This window comes from Channa argus, chromosome 11 (genome assembly GCF_033026475.1).
Source record: "Channa argus isolate prfri chromosome 11, Channa argus male v1.0, whole genome shotgun sequence".
NCBI lineage: Eukaryota > Metazoa > Chordata > Actinopteri > Anabantiformes > Channidae > Channa > Channa argus.
Window position 1 is genome coordinate 20,659,177 of NC_090207.1, and position 20,572 is coordinate 20,679,748.

At 40.8% G+C, this 20,572-nt stretch overlaps 1 protein-coding gene across 4 annotated transcripts in view; it reads left to right on the forward strand.

The window, feature by feature from the left end:
* ncor2 (nuclear receptor corepressor 2) overlaps positions 1-20,426 on the forward strand; it is a 90,891-nt gene extending 70,465 nt beyond the window's left edge. The window contains exons 22-46 of one of the 4 annotated variants that reach the window (XM_067522380.1): positions 340-601; positions 2,075-2,239; positions 2,363-2,487; positions 2,690-2,789; positions 2,953-3,063; positions 3,805-3,908; positions 5,895-6,045; positions 6,660-6,809; positions 6,897-6,986; positions 7,885-8,102; positions 8,255-8,600; positions 8,718-8,912; positions 9,457-9,699; positions 10,200-10,352; positions 10,462-10,743; positions 10,881-11,061; positions 11,174-11,670; positions 14,147-14,277; positions 14,451-14,665; positions 14,885-15,019; positions 15,444-15,586; positions 15,708-15,761; positions 16,685-16,891; positions 17,207-17,386; positions 17,517-20,426. In XM_067522380.1, the coding sequence (XP_067378481.1) occupies positions 340-601; positions 2,075-2,239; positions 2,363-2,487; positions 2,690-2,789; positions 2,953-3,063; positions 3,805-3,908; positions 5,895-6,045; positions 6,660-6,809; positions 6,897-6,986; positions 7,885-8,102; positions 8,255-8,600; positions 8,718-8,912; positions 9,457-9,699; positions 10,200-10,352; positions 10,462-10,743; positions 10,881-11,061; positions 11,174-11,670; positions 14,147-14,277; positions 14,451-14,665; positions 14,885-15,019; positions 15,444-15,586; positions 15,708-15,761; positions 16,685-16,891; positions 17,207-17,386; positions 17,517-17,713 (4,635 nt within the window). In that variant the 3' untranslated portion in view covers positions 17,714-20,426. The remainder of the gene's footprint in view (positions 1-339; positions 602-2,074; positions 2,240-2,362; positions 2,488-2,689; positions 2,790-2,952; positions 3,064-3,804; positions 3,909-5,894; positions 6,046-6,659; positions 6,810-6,896; positions 6,987-7,884; positions 8,103-8,254; positions 8,601-8,717; positions 8,913-9,456; positions 9,700-10,199; positions 10,353-10,461; positions 10,744-10,880; positions 11,062-11,173; positions 11,671-14,146; positions 14,278-14,450; positions 14,666-14,884; positions 15,020-15,443; positions 15,587-15,707; positions 15,762-16,684; positions 16,892-17,206; positions 17,387-17,516) is intronic. The other 3 variants (XM_067522381.1, XM_067522382.1, XM_067522383.1) reach the window with 3 other exon arrangements.
* The last annotated feature ends 146 nt before the right edge of the window (positions 20,427-20,572 follow it).

A 20,572-nucleotide genomic window follows, 5' to 3' on the forward strand; every position in this document is an offset into this window, starting at 1 on the left:
ACACACACATACACACTCTTTCAGTGCAGAGGTATCAATACTATCCCTGTTGCTCTGTTACAGAGATAATGACAAAGCAGTAGAAATTGTTTAGTTATATTTTTATGTGATAATCCAGCCAGATGGAGGATGATGGGATAGATTGCTTTGTGGAGCAGAAATGAGATGCCTGGCATTAGGGAAACCTTAGCTTACCACGAAATAAGAGATGTTTATTAGCTATCATGTTTATCAGATAGTGTATGTGGCCAGCCATATGTCAAATGCCAGATAGGGCCGGATTTGTGTTACTGTATGTATGTAGTTTGTATATAACTTTGTCTTTTATTCTGTGTGTAGATGACAGAAGCCTCCATGCAGGCCAGTCAGCGGAGTGGGGGTGGCAAGGCAGTGCTCCCCCCTCACGCCCTGGCATTGTACCAGCAACAGATCACCATGGCCCATGGAGAGTCCTCTCAGGAGGTCAAACAGCAGCAGCAGCCTTCAAGCCAGCCAAGTAAACAGCAACCTTACAACCCACAGGCAGACAGAGACAGGGAAGCTCCTCAGAGCAGCAGCCCCCGTGTTCGCCCACGCAGCCCTTCCAACAGTGACAAGGATGGTACGCACACCGTCATCATTATAGAAAACTGTTTTCATTGCTCTTATAGTTTCATTAACCCCCTATCTCACTTTCCAGCATTTGGTTCATCAAAATCTGCTCTTTTTTTGCGACACCATTATTTTTTTTGTGTTGATCCATAATGTCACTCTACCACAATTTAGATTTATGCATAGCATCATATATTGCCTATTTTGGAAAACATAATTAGCATTCAAATTCTGAATAATGAAATCAAATCAATAAATCTGCTGCATATAATGCAGTTTTAGCAGCTTTTGATCTACTTTTACTTAGTTGGTCCTTTGCACAGCTTTAACCTTGGGTCTGTTTTTTCTGGTGTTCAGAGTATTGAAGCTTTTCTGGGACACTTGTGGGGAGGGAACTGATAAATGATCTGGTATTGCTACTGACCCAGAAGGGAATATTGTGTTTTTTAGTGCACTCACTGCTTATAGAATGTGAGTACAGTGTAAAAATCTTAGCAACAGTCCAGACAAAGACAGGTCTTTTTATAACCAAGTGTGCACAACAGCTGTAAACTCCGACTTTTTAGAAATGGAAAGATTTTAAATAGTCATTATAGCTGCAGTAGGGGCGTAGCCATCAAATTACACAGTATGATAAATAATCACCATGTGGTAATACTAGTAATGTCATAGAGGTTGCTAGCAAACAATCTGCAAGAATTGCATAGTTTACCCCTTGCCTTCTACCCATATTCCTTTGAAATTGCACTTTTCTCCTGCTTCAAATAAATCAGCTCCTTTGCTAGATTTTACTCTGTGAACTGAAAACTAACTATTAGCAGTGGGAGGTTGTGTATGTGTACTAATTCAGTAGTGTATCTACCTTCCAGGGAAAGGGCTGTGGAGAGGGGTTCTACAGTGGCATCAAGTATACTGACCCTTCATTTTAATTGAATGACTAAATGAAAAGCTGTTTTTTGCAGATTTGTTTCAAATGAAAAACTCAAATGTCTTTTTTGCAAAAATATTTAGACCCTTAATTTAGTAGGCTGTAGAAGTCCCTTTGGTAGTGTTTAAAGTTTAAGTCTTTCCAAATCTGGTTTTGGGCAGTTTATCTCTTTATTCTTTTTAGATCCTCTCAAGTGCTGTCAAATTGCATTGGAAGCCTCTGTGAACTACAATTTTCAGGGTTCTCCATATATCTTCTATGGGGTTTAAAATGGGACTGTGCCACTTAAAGATGGTAAGAGTCATGTCCCAGTTTAAACTCAACGCATGTGCGCTCTTGTACGTACTTGTGTAATTTTTTTTCTTAACATGTTCTATTAAAACATAATTTTACGTTTATAGGTTGAGTGTAGATTGAGAATTTAAAAAAAAAAAAGATTTTATAAATTTAGGAGTCTGAATACTTAACAAGAGCTATTGACAGTGTGGATTAATAGAGGACTAGTTGAGTTCTGTGTTTTAGCCCTACATCAGTATGTGCACTTTGTTGTTGCAGAGAAATCCCAGGGTTTCTCTCCACATGGTGAAGCCAAGAAGCAGGCACTGGGGCCTGATGACCTGAAGAACTCTATCCTGGGTCGCCCAGTTCTCTCTCCCTTTCCCATGTCTCCGCGGGACATCGCCAAGATCAGTCATGACCCACACTTGCTCCACTTCAACCGTGAGTACTGCTTTTTGCCTTCTATCACTTGCTTTACAAAGTTTTTATATTCTTAACTACTGCTTTTCTCACAAATCAAATCAAAAGTCAGATCTCACTCTCATAATATGTCTTGCCTTTCAGCATTCCCTCAAGCAGGTCACAGTCTGCCACAGGACAGTAGTAGGCTGGCAGCAGTGAGGCCCCTGCCAATGCTTGAGCCACCACCTCTCATATCCTCCACAAAACCAGGGGGTTCCATCACACAGGTATAGCACCACAAACAGGAACGCAAGAGGTTTTATATAGCCTTAGCTGGTCCACAGAAATCATGAAATTTGATAATGGCTTCTTAATAAATAATTTCAGAAGCAAACTTAAATGTTTGCTTTATGAGTAATCTTTAAAAAGAGACTCTGATTCTGAGTATTCATTATGGCGCTCATTATGACAAAATACTTGTTTCTTCAGGGCACCCCAGTGCAGTTGCACAGCCCGACTCATGGGCTGGACCATGGGAAGATGTCTTCCTCACAAATGGGGTTGTCTTGGATGGATCAGAGGAAAGTAGGTGAGTATTGTCTGGAGACACTTTTGCACTTCAAGGTTTTCTTCACTGAACTTATCATTGACTTCTACCACACCCATCACAACTCATATTGAAGTCGGATCATCGGTTGCATCACTTACGTAGTCATCTATTTCTTGCTACACTCTTTTCATGCACTACACAGCAGGTTCTTTCCCCGTGATAAAGCAGGAACAGTTATCTCCTCGCAGCTCATCCTCCCAAGCTGACAACCTGACGACCCAGGGTGTGCCTCATGATAGCTCTGCTGGACGTGGTGGGTGGCTCCCCTTTCTTTACTTTTATAACCTTATAAAGTAAACTTGTCACCTATTTGCCAATCAAGACTTCATAAACCCCTTAATAACAAATTTGTATTGTGAGGCGCTAGGAAATCATTTGCAGTGACTTTGGGACACGTCACTAATTATACTTGAGTGGCCAGGACTAATCTTAAATCTCATCTGAAAGTCAGTAGGGAGTTGAGTTCACTAGAGCTAATCTAATCTGACAGAGCTTGAGAGGATGTGAAGAATGAGAGAAACTGCCCAAATCTGTTTCTCAAGAAATCTCAAAACGGTACTGCCAATGGTGTATCAACAAGTTTTCTTGTTTCATATATACTTATACATACACTAATTACAAAAAAGTTAGTAATATTTGACTTTCTGGTGAAAATTCAGAATGCACCTTAAATGAACTATAATGTTTCAACTTAATTTTAACCTTCTCTAAACTTTTGAATGCACATGTCCAAATTTTCAGTGTTTCAATACTTATTGCATAACATAACTTTTGGTGAGTAGTGCATGTTTAGAGTGATTTCTTAGATTTTCTAAATAGTATATAGATTTTAGACTAGTAAATAATACATCTAAATAAAAAAGTTGGACTGCTGCAACTTGTACTTCTCCTTTTTGTAAGCCTTAAGTCTTGATGATTGCTTAAATTGGGTCCTATTAATACTGCTTTAAACTTTGGCTTATAAGGACAAATATGTCTTTGTATATCTTTACAGCTTCTATTCCAGCTGTTCAAGGGGGTAGTATCACCAAGGGCATCCCTGGGACCAGAATGCATCCAGAATCTTCAATCTCCTATCGAGGGGGCTCTATTACTCAGGTGAGGACCAGTGAAGTACTCTGTCCTTATTAAGGATAGAGGACTTAGAGATGTCCAAATCAATTCTCTCATTCTCTGTCAATCCCAGCACAGTTTGCTGCAAATTGTTTATTTAAATTTTCAGATAAAACAATGTTGATGATGAAAGTGGTGCAAGCTACAGGTCACACAATACCATTAGGTATTTACTAGTGTAGCCACATCTTTCATATACAAACCTTATTATTGCTGTATTGGTCACATTAAATCTGATCAACGATATCAGTATTCTGCTGTCTGTACTTAAACATGAGTAGCTCATTATGACAGACAACTGGCCAATTCTTTTCCCCTTTCTGTGGAGAACCCCTGAAAATGCTCACTGAAATATGTAACTTTGATAATTAACTGCTGTTAAAAAAGCAGTTATGTAGGTTTAGGAGATGTTTGTTGTATACGTATAAGAATATACCCCCCACCCCGGAATACTGTGCTGAGTTGGGCACTTACTCTGGTGAATGCAAATAAAGAACAGTATAATAAGGTGTGCGAAGGATTATGATCTCAGTAGCTTTTATACAGAAACTGCGACACAGACAACGGCCACCCACTAATTGTAATTGCCTCCTCTTCTTCTGACTGCTTAGACTTCGTTTGCTCATGTCACTGTTGGTTTCAGTACTATTTATTTTTTTTTTAATTGTCCAATTGAACAGCACTTGTGTTATCTGGATTTGATTATGTTCTTGTAATGTAAGTGACAGTAGCAGAGCTGTTGATAGGTCATGAGGCTGGCCAAGTGCTGTGGCTGCTGGATTTCACTGCTACTGTGACATAACCTCAGCTCAGGCACTATTGCCCTAGCAACAGGTACATGCTGTACTATGTCTGTTCTCTTTTATTTATCTATTTACTCTAGAAGCTGGCTAAACCCAGTCATTTATATAGTCCCTTTAATCCAACTGCTATAAAAGAAACAAAACATTGTCTGTGCTGTTATCCACCACAGTTCATTAGTATTAAAAGGGTGAAAGCAGACATGTATGATGAGTGCCATTGCAGTGAGATAGCAAATTTGCTTATCTTGGAGCTAAATGGATTAAGCCTATATATGGCACAGATGTACTTTCTTAGACTGTACTGTAGATGAGGGCTACTTTGGTCTGTGCCACCTTGCTCTGTAAACAGAATGCCCTCCCCCAATCACACTAAACCTTACTAGCCAGTGTCTTCATGTCCACAGACATGAAATGTGATCCCAGGTACTATTGTCTCCTACTCAACCATCCACCTCCACTCTCATCTTTTCACAAGCAGTGTAGAAATAGGACTCCTACTCAGAGTATGAGTGATGTGAGGGTTTGAACAAAGCAGCCCATTGTCATTGACTTAAACCCCTGCTTCTTGTGAGACTACTGCTTGTATTTTAAAGCTGTGTGTGAGACAGAAACATTTTGACAAACCAAAAACAGGTAAGAGAATGTACAATGTGCAACACATTCAAATCAGTTAATCAACTCAAAGTACATCAGTCCTGAAAAGAAATATGGTGTTCTGAATTCCTAACCCTAATTTTGACCTGCACTGTGACTTGTTAGTGACCCTTCTAATCTGTTTTTGAAACTACTTTTGTTAGTGGGCCTTATAAAAGATTAGTTCATTGTTCTATTAAATAATAACTGTATAATTCAGTTAGTTTTCATAGTCATAGTTGTGTGTAAAGGAATGTGGCTCGTATCTAGTTATATGTCAGAATCAACCATTTAGTGCAGTTACCTTGACTTTGTAGATTAGTTTTACTGTATTTATCCAATGAAGTAATAACTTTACCCATGGCAGTTATTGGTGGTTGTGAAAACTGTAAAGTTTGATAGAAATGATGCTTGTAAATGGTCATCACATGACCTCACGACGTCCTGTCCTGTCAGATTCCTGATCAGACTTTGACTTTCTTTTTTATTTTTCAAGCTACACACGGAATTGATATATGTCTCCTCCTCCTCACAGGGTACACCGGCTGATGTGCTGTATAAGGGAACCATAACCCGTCTCATCACAGAAGACAGTGCCAGCCGAGCTGAGAGGGAGCGGGATGAAGCACTGTCTAAAGGCCAATTGGTCTATGAGGGCATTAGTGGGCACATTCTCACATATGACCGTAAGTACCTTAGCTAGAATACTACATACTCTAAGCTGAAGTCATGCGGAGTGATGCAGAGGCAGATGCAAAAAGCTTGCCCCAAAATTATGTCATCATGACTGCATTCAGGTAATTTTTAAAATATCTCTGCATTGCCCTAGCACGTGCCTCATTGTTGATGATTGGGCCACTTTTTTCTCTGCCTATTTCATGCACAATAAGCTAAGACCATATTGTTTTAGCTAACCCCAAAAACAACATAAAGGAGAGTAGGATGCGCATGTGCAATGCTTACATCCCGAAACTGTTAAATTGTAATGTTTGCTGCCTTCTTCCACAGTATCCTTTTGTGTACCACTGTAAACTCTTCTAAAGCAATGACTACAGTGTCAGAAAACTACAACTGCAATGATAGCTAGGCTCGTGCGCAGTATCATTACATTGATTGTGCAGATTACGCACCCCAATGATTATTGTCGTTTTGAATAAGATCTTGGACAAGCCCAACAAATGGAATGGCATGCTGTCCTGCATTTTGAGTCATTCCTACAGTTTGTTAGATCTTAGTGAGCATTACCCTAAATGTAAAGGTATTGCTTATCTAACTACCGTAACATCTTTTTCATTTTTAGGCGCTGCTTCTCAGACCTCTAAAGATGAGGGCCGGGGCTCTGGGCAGCATGGTGAAATTTTAGGCTTGAAACGCTCATATGATGCTATGGAAGGAGGCATCTCTAGAGGACTGCCTACAAGGGATTCACTGTCTGCTGCCAATTGTGAAGGTCAAATATTGGTTTACTTGAACCATCTCACTAAAGGCTACTGAATGTAGTAATTTACCATAGGCATTCTTCTGCTCTCTACCCCAGGTCTGATGGTTCGAGCCATGCCTCATGATAGGGACAGTCCACACCATACATACAAGGATACTCATCACATCCGTGGATCCATCTCACAAGGCAGGAAAATATCTCAATCTACAATAGAAGCATGTTCTCGTAACCATTTTTTGTTCAAGACTTCAAGATTTTTTTTACTGTTTTATTTCTCTTTTAATTGTCTTTACAGCTTAGTTTGTCTCTCTCCTGCTAAATTTACATTAAGAAATTGTTCATTGTCCATTAGAAGATTACCTAAAAACACAGTTTGTTTACACTTTGTTGCGCTGCTTAGCAGATTATAGGCTGATACAGGGGCAGGATTTACTCACAATTATAATAAAAAGTTAATTATTGATGACTTTAATACAGCAATATGTTTCTGGCAAACATCTAGACAAAGATTTAGATGACTTAGTTGAGTGCCAACATTAATCTTTAATTATAAGGACATTATGTTACAACCACAGCACAAAATATTATAATTTACCTTGATAAATATTGATGTATGGCTACATTTTGATTTTTGTAGTTTGTAACAGATTGAGAATCTGGCAAGGGAACATAAATCAATGTATTTAGTTTAGTGCTCACTCAGCAGTGCTTCTGAAGAAAAAAAACACTATTTTTTTTTGGTTGTTTCTTTGTTTAATTTTGAGTAATTTCTTTAACAAGATGTCACTTTACCAGAATGCACCTGCTGCCAGGAGAACTTTGATATTGATATAAATTTTTCATAGATATATGGTCAAGTAAACATCTTGACTCATCTCACCCAGATGTAGTGGTGGATGAAGTTGCTCTCAGAACCCCTGCTCGTTCAAATGATGAGATATATAATCCTTTCAAAGTCTTTCATCACATCTCTCCTGACTGTTTCTCCACTTCTTATCCCCCTACTGTATAAAATATGAAAAGAAATTGAAATATGTTGCCCTTTGAAATGAAACATATGATTGACAAATTCTTGTTATTTCAGGTATACCTCGTAATCTGGACCTTCAGGATGGATACCTTAGGAGGGAGGCTAAGCAGATGAAGAGAGATGGCTCCCCAACTCGTGGACCCAGCTCGCTTTCTGACCCAGTGAAAGGCAGAGAGGCCATGGTGCCCACAGTGAGGGAGGCTGGTCGCTCCATTCACTTGATTCCCAGGGAGGAGCTCAGACACACTGCAAAGGAAGGCATCAATACACAGGTATACACATGCAAACAGCACATGTAGAATCTCTCCAACCCTTAATGTTTGGTCCTTTCTGCTCAATATTAGTACTCATTATTTATGATTGCTTCTCTCTCTCTCTCACTCTCTCTCTCTCTTTTTTTTTTTAATGTTTGGCATCTGTTAAGGGAGCATCCATAAAGCAGGATGCAGCTGGTTCAGGGAAACGTCATGATGTTCGCTCCATCATCGCGAGTTCATCACGTCCCTACCACAATACACCCTCTCATATGGAGATGCGTGGTGACAGAGGCCGGTATGAAGAGGCCCCAAAAGGGAGGCCCAGTGCAGTGGTTAGTACAACTAGCCCTATAGCTCGCTCTTCCCCTCTTACTCTGGGATCAGAGCAGGGGGGCAAAGCTCATCATAGCCCAGTGGGCTACGAGGACAAAGGCTCCTTAAGGACCTCTTACTCTGGGGCCTCCCATCGCAGTTCCCCTCTCTCCAGGGAGACAGGCCAAAGGCAACATGATGGTGGGTTTAACACCAGTTCCTACTGTAGCCACTCTGACATATTTTAGTATGTCTGTATTCACTTCACACAGACAAAAGACCACACATGAGATTATCCTTTCCTTGTTTTTACTCCAGGTTCCAGCAAGAATCCAACTCAGGAGCGTAAAGCCACACCAACACCCAGGGAAATGAGAACCACCAAATCACCGCTCACTAGTGTTCCAGATCAACAGACCTATGATCGTCTACTGCAAAGTATTGATGTATACCGTCAAATGTCCTTACCCTTCGAATCTCCGCCGCTCCCCCGTGGTATCCCAATTGATACAGGTATAGCCCGATTCAAATTTTAAGTGAAGAAAAATACAAAATAAATACAAGTATGATACATGTTACCATTTCACTTTTAAGTTTGATGTTCTTGAAGGTCTGCAAGTCCCTGTTTTTCCTTAATCTGACATGATTAGCTAAAAATAATGTCATGTCAAAATAATATCATGGTATGTAGTAGCCAAAGGCAACAAGAAATTGTGTTGAAAACAGCCTTTACATCTGTACAGTATTTGCCACCACTGTCTCAGCGACTATAAATCCTTTAAACTGGATTACCTGGTTTCAATCTAATTTTCTTGTCAGTAGCCATAGCACCACACCATCGTCTCACTTCTTAGGCAAAATCTTGCCTGCTCTGTCTACACATGGTTGTGTTAAAATAAATCAGTAAAGGGAAGAAGCACCATGTGTTGACACACCCACACACACACGCACACAGGCCTGAGATGGTGTCTTATGAGGTCAAATAATATGATTTAACCATTTGAGTTATGATTCAAACCAATATGAATAACAGGCATTTCCTACTTTTCATTCACAGGAGCCTACTTCTTGCCTCGCCACCTCACCCCCAACCCAGCATATCCTCATCACTACCCTCCCTACCTCATCCGCTATCCTGACACTACGGCCATGGAGAACCGCCAAACGCTACTCAATGACTACATCACCTCCCAGCAGATGCACCAGTGGCCTGCCATGGCTGCACAGCGTACAGACCTGCTGAGGGGCCTGACTCCTCGAGACCAGCCTCTTTCTCTGCCCTACTCTCCAACTGCACGTGGTAAAGCTGACTTTCAGTCATGTTTGTGTTTACATTGATTAACATGCTTACTAAACAGCCACAGAAGAATTGTAAACTCTGCCAGCAAATACATTGTGGGGCTATACATTCAGATAGACATTACTGACAATGGAATGGTGCTGTGTGAGAGAAGAACTACCAAAGCATGAAATGCTTCTTACTTAGTGCAGCATGTCGTCCAATTTTCCATCATAAAGGGAATCAGTGATGGAGCTTTAAATGACAATTGTTTTAAAAAACAATAAAATAAAACAATTAAAATAACTCATGCCAAATTAACATGCAGGGACACGTTTTGCTGTGTTGACCCCTGGGAGGGCAAGGCAAAAGCCGTTGATATTTGACTGTTCAATTCTTGAGTGACATCCCGCAATATGGACCAGTATGAGACAGCATTCTCCTGCTTTTATCCTCCACATCAAAAAATTTGGACCAATTATTAGAGTTTTCTTTTTCCTTCTCTTCATTTTGTCCCCCAGGGATCATCGATCTTTCTCAGGTGCCACACTTACCTGTCCTGGTACCTCCTTCTGCAGGGACCACTGGCTCCCCAATGGATCGGATCACCTACATTCCTGGGGGAAGCGCCTCCTACCATGGCAGACCTTATACCACCTCCCCTATCTCACCTGGTACAGTAGTTCACACAATCAAACTAAGCTAGTGATTAAATGTGTTATTTATGTATTTATTTAACAATAAGCACTCTTATTGTTTCTACATTTGCTTTTCATTGTCCAGGCTCCTCACACATAAACAAGATGCAGGGCACATCCTCATCTTCAGAGCGTGAGCGGGAACGAGACCGTGAACGTGACAGAGAGAGAGAGAGAGAACGGGAGAGAGACAGAGAGCGGGAGAGAGAAAGGGAGCGTGAACGGGACCGTGAAAGAGATCGTGAAAGAGAACGGGAGAGAGACCGTGAAAGGGAAAGAGACCGGGACAGAGAAAGAGACAGAGAGCGTGATAGAGAAAAAGGCGGGTCTCTGGGAAATGTGGAGCACGCTCCCATCTGGCGCCCAGGTGTGGAGCAGAACATGTTTTATCTTTTGTTTTTTGTCTGCGTATTTAAACTAAAATGAAAGTCACATATTAGAGACCCAATTTAATATGACACGGGAATATTGCATTTTTAAAATTAAATGAGACATGCTTTCCAGGTACAGAACACAGCTTGGCAAGCGGCAGCAGTGTAAGACCTGGTTCTCAACCGTATAGCCACCAGCAATCCCCTGTGTCACCACGCAACCAGGAGAATGTGCAGCAGAGGCCAAGTGTCCTGCACAACACAGGGGGCAAGTGTCTTTCTGTGGGCGAACATTCAAGCTCATCTGTGTTACGGTAACTGCATTTTAAAACATTTTTGTAAAAATGGCTAATTTCTTACTACATTCACAGCAAAGACAGAAGAAAACTTTACTATTATTTTTACTAAGTGGGTGTTATTTTGTAGGTCCATGCCTTCAGGGGCATCCCGATACCAAGGTTACGCCGGCCAACTCCAAAGGACAGGTGTGCCCCCTGAGACCTATTCACTGGCTATGGATGCAAGTGTAGCCAAAGAGCAGGGTCGTGATTGCAGCAAAAACAGGGGAGGTCTACCCAAGCACATGCAGGACCAGCATGGACCCTCCAGTAAATCTGATCCTAAGCTTTCCAGCCCCAGCTCAGGAGGAATATACCCAGGTTCCTATCCCTCAGCTTCAAGCCGGGCCCAACACCTCCTGCATCCCCAGTCAGATAACCCTCCTGGCCGTGGAGAAAGCGGTACATCTATTAGGGAAAAGACTCAAAACAAACCGATGTCCATTCAGGAACAAGAGCTCCGAGCACTCGGTAAGACCACCATGACTGCGGCCAACTTCATTAACGCGGTTATTATGCGTCAAATTTCTTGTGAAACGGGGATTCCAGAGACGGGCTCACTTGTTGTCAGCAGCTCCACTGATGGTAAGACGCTCTGGATCCCAGGGTTCCCCTCATTACCCAGACCTCGTCAGTCTGTGGCCTTGCACGCTGTGGTGGTTGGCATTATTAAATCAGTACAATTTATTTTAAAAACATTTTTATGCAGTGTTTCCCACATATAAAATATACTTCGGTGGGCCACCCAAGTATATTTTTCCATTAGTTTTTCAGTCTCTTAGAAATTGACGCCTTTAGTGATTGATTAACTTTAACTAGAGGACTATTTTTCCTTGCATTACTGTGCCTGTAGACATACTTGCTGGTTAAAATGTCTAAATCAACTCAGGTCACCTGTTGGTAGTGTTAATTCCATGAATTAAATGAAATGTGTAGTCGGTGTGTCTGGTCTCTGGACATTGGGGAACAAAAAGGCTTCAACACTGCTTTTCTGTGACAGAGATTTGAGCAGTAAGAGGTATCACTAGTCAGTGCTAGTCTCTCTCTCAGTAGTCAGAAGACCAATTACCACCCCTCCACCACAGCAAACCGTATGTAACTCTGTGGGAAACACTGCAATGCTTTTTTGGCTTTTTGTGTTATTAGTTTTCTTTAAACTTAAAGACCACCAAAGGTGCACTGTGGAAAACTAAAACTTCTATCCCATCAGAACTTCATCTGACTGGCTCAATATGAAAAGGCAGTTTATACAGTTGGTAGAGTATCAATAAAATATTAATAACAACTCAGAACATTTATAAATTTTCCATGATAACTTTCCTAGGTGTCCTTTAAGGTGTCATTCTAGGTAGCTAAAGCTGGTGAAACTTTGCTGCTTATTTCCATTTTCTTTTTGAGAGGATGTCACTTGAATTTAACATGTGGTACCCCTCCTCCCTCCCATTCAGCTGCTTACTTTAAACAGTATTTCACCACATGAAAGTGAACATTGTGTTTTTCAAATACTCGAAAAGCAGTTCATCATAGGAGGTTATTATAGCCCATGTTAAATGAGACTGCTTTTTCTTAAAATACAGATGCATCTTTAAAGTCAATGTTGCATGTCCTGTAGTGGATAAAGTAGTCACTCATTCATACTTAACCCTCATAGACCAATTTGAAACCCACTGTGCTGCATCACTGATTTGTAACATGTAACTCAGATGACTCCAAGAGACATAAAATTAGTGTGACTGTATTTCTTATTACCTTAAGACTGAAAGCCTTACCAACCACCAAGGTGACTCCCTGGCATCCCAGAGTGGGTTGGTATTGTACAGGAGGAGGGTGGGAAAGGGATGGGATGTGGGAGGAAAAACTGCAGGAACTCTAAACCAAGGGGGAGGGGCTACTAAGGCTTCTGGTTAAATTTACATGTTCCTTTTTACCACTCACTTCAATTGATACAGCTTTTTTTTGTTTTGTTTTTTTCTTTGGTTGGTCTTTTTTTCCCCTACGGTAAATTTTTCCCTATGCTAAACACCCTACAAACCTATCTCAATTAATTCTGAGACTTTGTCCATTATTTGGAATGTTTTTGTTTTTTGTTTGTTTTGTGGAGTGAGGGGGTTGTTTCATGGCTGTGCATTACTATGCTCTGTATGTACAGTTTCCAGAAGGAAACATGCTTCTGAAAACATTTGGGACTAGTGGATAAACTCATTAATAGTAGACGGCACCACTGGGAGAACGGTAGACCACTGTGAGAAATTGAACAAACCCAGAGCCTCATCTGTTGTTGCTAGTTAACAACAGAAAACCCAGTGTCCTGTCCCTCAGGGGCATTTTTCCTGATTGGGTGTCCATACAGTCAATCCTGCCGCCCACTTACATCATCACCTGCTGAGATATACCTGCTGTAAGAGTTGTGTAAGAAAACTGAAACATCAGGGGAAAGGTTTTGAAATTGGCTCACAGTGCTCTCTAGAGCATGTAGGCAGAATGCTTTAATTGCACGTTTTAACAATAACTTTATGAATGGGTCTGCCTTGTGTTGTATACGTAGCCTGCTTGTGTTCTCTGCATATGAAAATGGATCAGTATCCTGCAGTGCCTTTTCAGACACTTCTAACTCTGTCAGCCTGCTAGAGAGAAATATGCTCTTTTGGGACTTTTGGTGACTTCTTCATTTATGAGTCACTGATGCAAGACAAGTAAATTTTAGCTTCATTTCTGGTAAATGCTGAGGTTGCCAGATCTGTATGCAAAGAGTACACTATTAATAATAGAGATCTAAAGTAGCTCATCTTACACACTTACACAATTATTTCTGTTGGATAATTTTACCCTTTGAGCTTTCTTGTGCATATGCTATGTGAAATGTTTAAATTGCACATTCAGTATAGGTCCTGATATATGGACAGAATGTTTTGATGCATGTTGTCATTATCACATTGAATTGTGCCACTATTGACTTGAAAAACAAAAAAACACTAATTTTTTACCCTTGTGTGGATGTGTTTGTTTTTTTTGGCCGTTTGTGTATGTGTGTGCATGGGTCTTATTTCGATTTGACACTCAGCTCAACAGAAGCTGGAGCCCCACAGTATGTACCATCCTCCATCTGAGGAGAGACTGTCTCCAGGCCAACAGCCCCCTTCCCCATGTATTAAAAGCAGCCAGAGGGTGGTCACCCTGGCACAACACATAAGTGTAAGTCTACTCAACTAATGTATTTTTGTATTGTTAAAGCAGCACAATAACATAAGGATAAACCATAAACAACAAGCATATTTTAATTTGGCTTAGCACATTCCTTAAATGGGCTTAAAAGAATAGGGATGCTGTACTGTGATGCTAATGTGGCTTTTTCATCCCGCAAACAGGAGGTCATAACTAAAGACTACACCAGGCAGAGTCAGCAGCAGCAGCAGCAGCAGCAGCAGCAGCAGCAGCAGCAGCAGCAGCAAAGCTACCATGGCTCTCCAATCCTGGATTTGGCCCATCCACCCAGTTCCTCCCAGCCCCCACCTTCCTCGCAGGAGTCTGCCCAAGGGCCCCGATATCTAGAGGGTCTTGGTGGAGAACGCAACAGAGATTGGTATGAATCACTGTCAAATGTTATTAGGATTCTCAGCCCTTTCTAGCATTTATAAATTCCATAAATCAACCAGGAGGCAAATACATGAGTGTAGTCTATAAATTATGTATTTCAGTGTAGTTTTTTTGTAGGGGGTGAAACAACAGTCATGTGCAGAAAAAATTACCTGTTTTGTTGGTGGAATACAGGCTGTACTGTACATGTCTCTTTTCTCTCCAGGTCTCCCCCTCAGCCTAAGTCCTCACCTGTCAGTGTCCCAAATGATGGCATTGAACCAGTCTCTCCTGCTGGAGCCAGCTCTGAACCTGAAGTTCAGGGAGGGGCCTCTTACCCCAGTGAGCAGGGAGAGCAAGGGTAACTGCTATCACACTGCTCACTACAGAATCACCTTGATGCAAATACTTTGTTGTATTAGTTGAAATAATGTAACAAACTGGATTCAAGCTTTCCACATTAAATTATGCTGTATATGGTTATGAGTATGGGCTAAATGCCATTAAATTATCGTTTTATTGCTTGAGTTTTGAACAGAGAAAAAAAACAGAACAGCAACAGCTGTTCATCTGAATAAAATTGCAGCCAGAAAGTGTTCATAATTTCTTGCAAATTCTGGAGTACACAGCCCAGTTATTGAATTTAAACGCAAAACAGAACTCATCCTCCTACAAAGTAAAACGTTTTTTCCTCTAGACATCCAAACTATAATAAATACTATATTGTGAGAAAATTACAATCCTGATTGTGTGTACGTGTTTTTTTTTTTTTTTTCTCCTCGTAGAATGGGCTCCCGTTCCCCACCAAACACCTCACAGCATCCAACTTTCTTCAGCAAGCTTACAGAGAACACTTCAGCTATAGTGAAGTCAAAGAAACAGGAGATGATCAAGAAGATGACTGTGGTGGGAAATGATGGTGATTTCAGTAAGTCTAATTTTGACAAGCCATGAAGTGCACCATTAAAAATAGTTTGTAAAAGAAAAGTGTACATGTGATTTAATAAAGAGAATGGAATTTTAAGTGAAAACCCTATTCACACTTTCAGATGCTGGACAGCCAGGTACAGAGATCTTCAATATGCCAGCGTCTACAACTGCAGGTAAACTCTTAAACCACATCAATAATTAACATTTAAAGTGAGGAGATAGCCTTTTATGTCTATTGTGACCTAGGAATTGTAATGAAGAAATATGGCAAAACCATGGTAGGGTAAAAAGAAATAATAAAAAAGCACAAAATGAATTTGGTCAAATGTTGCAAGAGCACACATTAAGGAACTTGAGGTGTGTTTATCTAATACCTAGAAAAGATGGTTACGCTGTTAGAAATAAACAGAAAATAAATGTCATGGCATTGCTTGTTTGAAAACTATACTTTGTACCTGCTAAACTTGGCAATATCTGATTTTCATTTGAAAACCGATGTCCAGGTCAAGGTCTGTATTAGAGCACAAGCATCAGCGGCTCACTAGCAACAAAAGTGCTAAAGTTGCAGTGAAAGTTGATGTCAACAGAAATCTGACAAGGTCCTAAGTTAGCGTTTACATAGGCAATTCATTGAAGTGTATTCCCACTAGAAAAATTGCTGTGCCAGACTTGTGAAAGGTTTTAAGAAAAATCCATCTTTTTCTCAGTCCCACTCTCTAGACAGACTCCAGACACAAATTAACTAAAATAAATACCCACATGCATATGCAGCAGAGATGCAAAAAAAATGTCTCTGATTGCAGATGTGTCTGTTTTACTCTTATATTTGCACCACTCTCGTTTTGGCCTTAGTTAAGGTTGTGCTTATTTCTCCTCGTCATACTGAATCACTCTTTCTTTCCACAGTTTTGGTTGTTTTTTTTCCTCTTTTATCTGTGTAGTTGACTTTCCTTCTTATACTTATTTAATACTTTAGTTTCTTAATTCTGTTATTATAATAAACCACACCTACCCTTCTCTTTCATACAATACTTTCCTGAATATCTTCTTTATCATTTTCTCTCTCTAACTTGTTTAGCACTCCTTCCTTTTACAGGACCCGTAAATGTCCGCAGCCACCCAGCTCCCGAGACCCCTGGTAACTCAATAGGCCTGGAGGCCATTATAAGAAAGGCCTTAATGGGTAAATACGATGATCAGTCTGAGGAACGCTCTCCCTCCAATGCTGCTAACATAATGGGTTCCATTGTGTCTGCCGGTATGCCTGGTGTCGAGGGACGCTCCGAGGACAATTTTGTACAAGGTGTGTCATCCTTAAATACTTCTGTATTTATCTTGTGTAGCATCTGCTGCCCGTTTTAATGCTAAGCTAAGTTGACCACTTCTTTGTGCAGCTTTATACAGTGTGATATTGGTCTCTGTAATATTTTATATTTACTTTGTTGTCTGTTGACTGTTCTATTTTGTCTTTATTTGTAAAATCTTGCTCTATAAAGCCTGTTGTAGATGTTTTGGAAATCTATGGGGGGGAAAAAAGCAGTTCAGTTATTTTTATTCGGTTAATCTGTACCAGAGAGTGTGTTACACTGTAGAGTAAAACCACTTCCTGTGTTTGCAGGTGGGGGAAAGTCCTCAAAGAGTAGTGGCCGTTCTAATGGACGCAAGGCCAAGTCCCCAGGACCAGGCTTATCAGGGGGGGAAAGACCATCCTCTGTATCCTCAGTCCACTCAGAGGGAGACTGCAACAGACGAACTCCTCTTACCAACCGCGTGTGGGAGGACCGGCCTTCATCTACAGGTATAGAAGGCTGAATGATTTACAGTAACTGATTTGATACAAATCTTTTTTTTTAGTGGTTGTCTGTAAAAAACGTTTTTAACAAATTTCTAACAATACTCATTCATTCAAGTCTTTCTGCTTTCTGCAGGATCAACACCAACTCCCTTTCCTTGTAACCCACTGATAATGCGTTTTCCGAGTGGGACTGTATCTGCTCCCTCCCCCTCATCTGGCCAGCTGGGTGTCCAGGGCTCGGGGTCAGGACCTGGAATGGGCCGCCAATGGGAGGAAGAGCCCAAGCCTCTGCTCATGTCTCAGTACGAGACACTGTCTGACAGCGAGTGACCTGAAATGCCACCGCCCAAAAGGACCCCATTAACGGTCAACCACCTCTGTGCTGCTGAAACAACACATGCACACTTGCTGGGGCATCTACAAGCCTATCCCCCACCATTCCACTCTGCATTTCCTCCATCAGTCTTCAAGCAAGTATCATGTTAATGCCAAGCACCAACCAGCTGTAACACTGCTGCTCCGCTCTATAGGACAAATCACTTTTTTTTTTATATATAACTTCAACTTTTCCTCACTGGCCTTATCAATATAGACACACACACACACGACCTGCACCTTTTGGGTGTACTGCTGGGTGTGCTGACACTTGTGTGGAAGGGATTGAGACCAACTGAGATTGTGCAGTTTGTCTGGTCATGAGCCTCACGATGGCTGCTCTAGTGACAGAATATGACCACAGACCTGACCTGAGAGCAGCTGCCCATGCAGCAACCCCCCCCCCCCACCCCCCCCCCCCCTTACATTTGTTCACAGCAAATTTCAGATGCAGGTGGCCTGTGCACTGCAACCACAACGAGAAGACCTGCAAGGGGACGGGTGCAGAATCAACATCCTGTTTTTCTTATTTTGGTCCTTTTTCTACTTTAAAGTCAGTCCAATCCTGTGTTTGGAATGTGAGTTAAGACCTTTAGTACATTTTGATGGTGAAACTTTGATGGTGTCATTTATTGTCTTTTATCTCAATTATGTATTTTGGGGTGGGGGGGGGTTATATATCTGGTTTACAGGGTAAACATGCTGTTCATTGCTGATGTTGTCATATATTAGGCAGGGTCCCGGGGGACCCCGAAGGCCTGCTGATGTTAGGCAGCCGTGTGGGGAGAGATGATTTGCCAGATGGATGGCACTGAGACAAGAGACACTTTCTCATTATGTTTATATTAACCATGTCTGTGTTTTGGGATATTAAGCACTTAGTTGTGAGTTTGTTCACTATGGCATTCTTAAGAATCTGTGTTTCCTGGGACAGGTGAAAAATGGATTCAAATAGAGCAAAGAAATTCAACTGTGGAGGTATTTCAGCACCTATCTGTTTTGTTCTGGTTTGCCACCAATATTGTTTAACGCTCCCACACTCAAAGCGACAATCACATTTGAATGAACAACGGCGATTTCAAGCGAGTGCAGACCAACCTAAAAGCTGCTTGAAGACAAATTCCTCAGCATCACTTGGAGTTTTCTTGCATTGAAGAGACAAAGCCATCTTTTTATGACCCTCAGTCCACGATGCTGTCAGCTTCAGCTGGCCAGCATGAATTCTGTCTAGGAGCTGTTGTGACCTCTGACCTTTTATTGCCTAGACCAGGAGCTTAAACTCTTCTCCTCTTCCAGGCTGATTTTGTACAGTTATGAGATATTCCTAGTGTTAAGTGCCATTTATTTTACATATAAAATACTGAAATTACCTAGTGACGCACAATTTGTCTTTGTCCCCAATGCCAGAGTTTATACTGTCCATGCAGGGAAATCTGAAAACAAAAAACTAATGAATCATCCTTTTTTAATTTCGAAATTCTGGTGTATTTTTTCATCTTCTATATTCATCCCGGCCTTAGCTTTTAACAGTTTCACTCATTAGTTTGATCTAGTTAACAAGTTTACGCTGTGTCACAGGACAGCATAATGCATCAGTAAGACTTATGGCATACTTTAAGTGTACTTCATTGCATCTCGTGTTTTTGTACGAGTTGAGGGGAAGTTGAGGGGAAGGCATTCAGTAGCGTTGTGGTAGTTTAATGTAACATTAGTTGACATGTTCTCACATTTTGCTTGCAGTATTTTAATGGTGCCCTCTGTGTGTATGATGTAAAATGTTTCTGGCTTGTGACCTTGCACAGCCAGGGATGGTTTCTGTCATTCTGACTGAACACTGAAGAGATGACGACTTGTGTAGGTGTTTAGAAAGACTCACCTCTCTAGTACATTTTGTCATAGTGGATTGTCACAACACAAATATGACTGTTACAGGACTACCTCCTCTCCCTCCTTCATCCTACTTGTGTCAATGGTGGAGCATCTAGCACGCCACACCTACAGAAAACTCATCTCAGCCATCTTCTAGCTCAATTTTTATTTTCTATTAAGACTGATGAAGGGTTTGTAATTTCATCAGGCAAGGCAAAAATACAGGCAGGCTTTGTACAGTGGTCTCTTTGCGTGTATATCGTTTATCCACTGATGAAATTTAAGAATGTGACAGCAAACAGACTAAGCCATATCCAGTTGTTCTCTAAATTGATGACATTGCTAATTCATTGTTTTAAAAACTATACAGAAGTGAATTTTAACATGCATCTGTTTTGTTTTTCTTTTTACAGTTGGTCTTTGTTCAGTACACACTTAAATTCATTATAAATCTAAATAATTATTCAAACATAAAAAGACAAATTTTATTGCGGTGTTCCCTCTACTGTCCAAGGGTGGGTGGGGGGGTGGGGGGGATTGACATAAATAATACATTGTTCAACCATTTTGTGCATAATGATTTTTTTATTATAACCCACTGTATAATAGCAAGGATTGTATATAAACCTGAAAAGATGTAAATATTTATGTGGCTTGCTTTAAGGTTGGTATTATGATTAAAAACAAATATTCACATGGTAAAATTCTACATGCCCACCAGCAAGCTTTGTGGATAGCAGTGTAAAAATGAAAACAAAAAAGACACTGCCTTAATGTTTAAATAAAAAGCTTATTGCCATTCAGAGTCATATTATTTATTGTTGCATGAGTGTGCTGGAGGTTTCTCAGGTTTCATTTTACCCTTGGACAAACTTTGACAGCCCCAAAGTAACAAAGGTCAAGTTCCTATCAGGAGAATGTATAAGCATGCGTAAGTTTTTAATA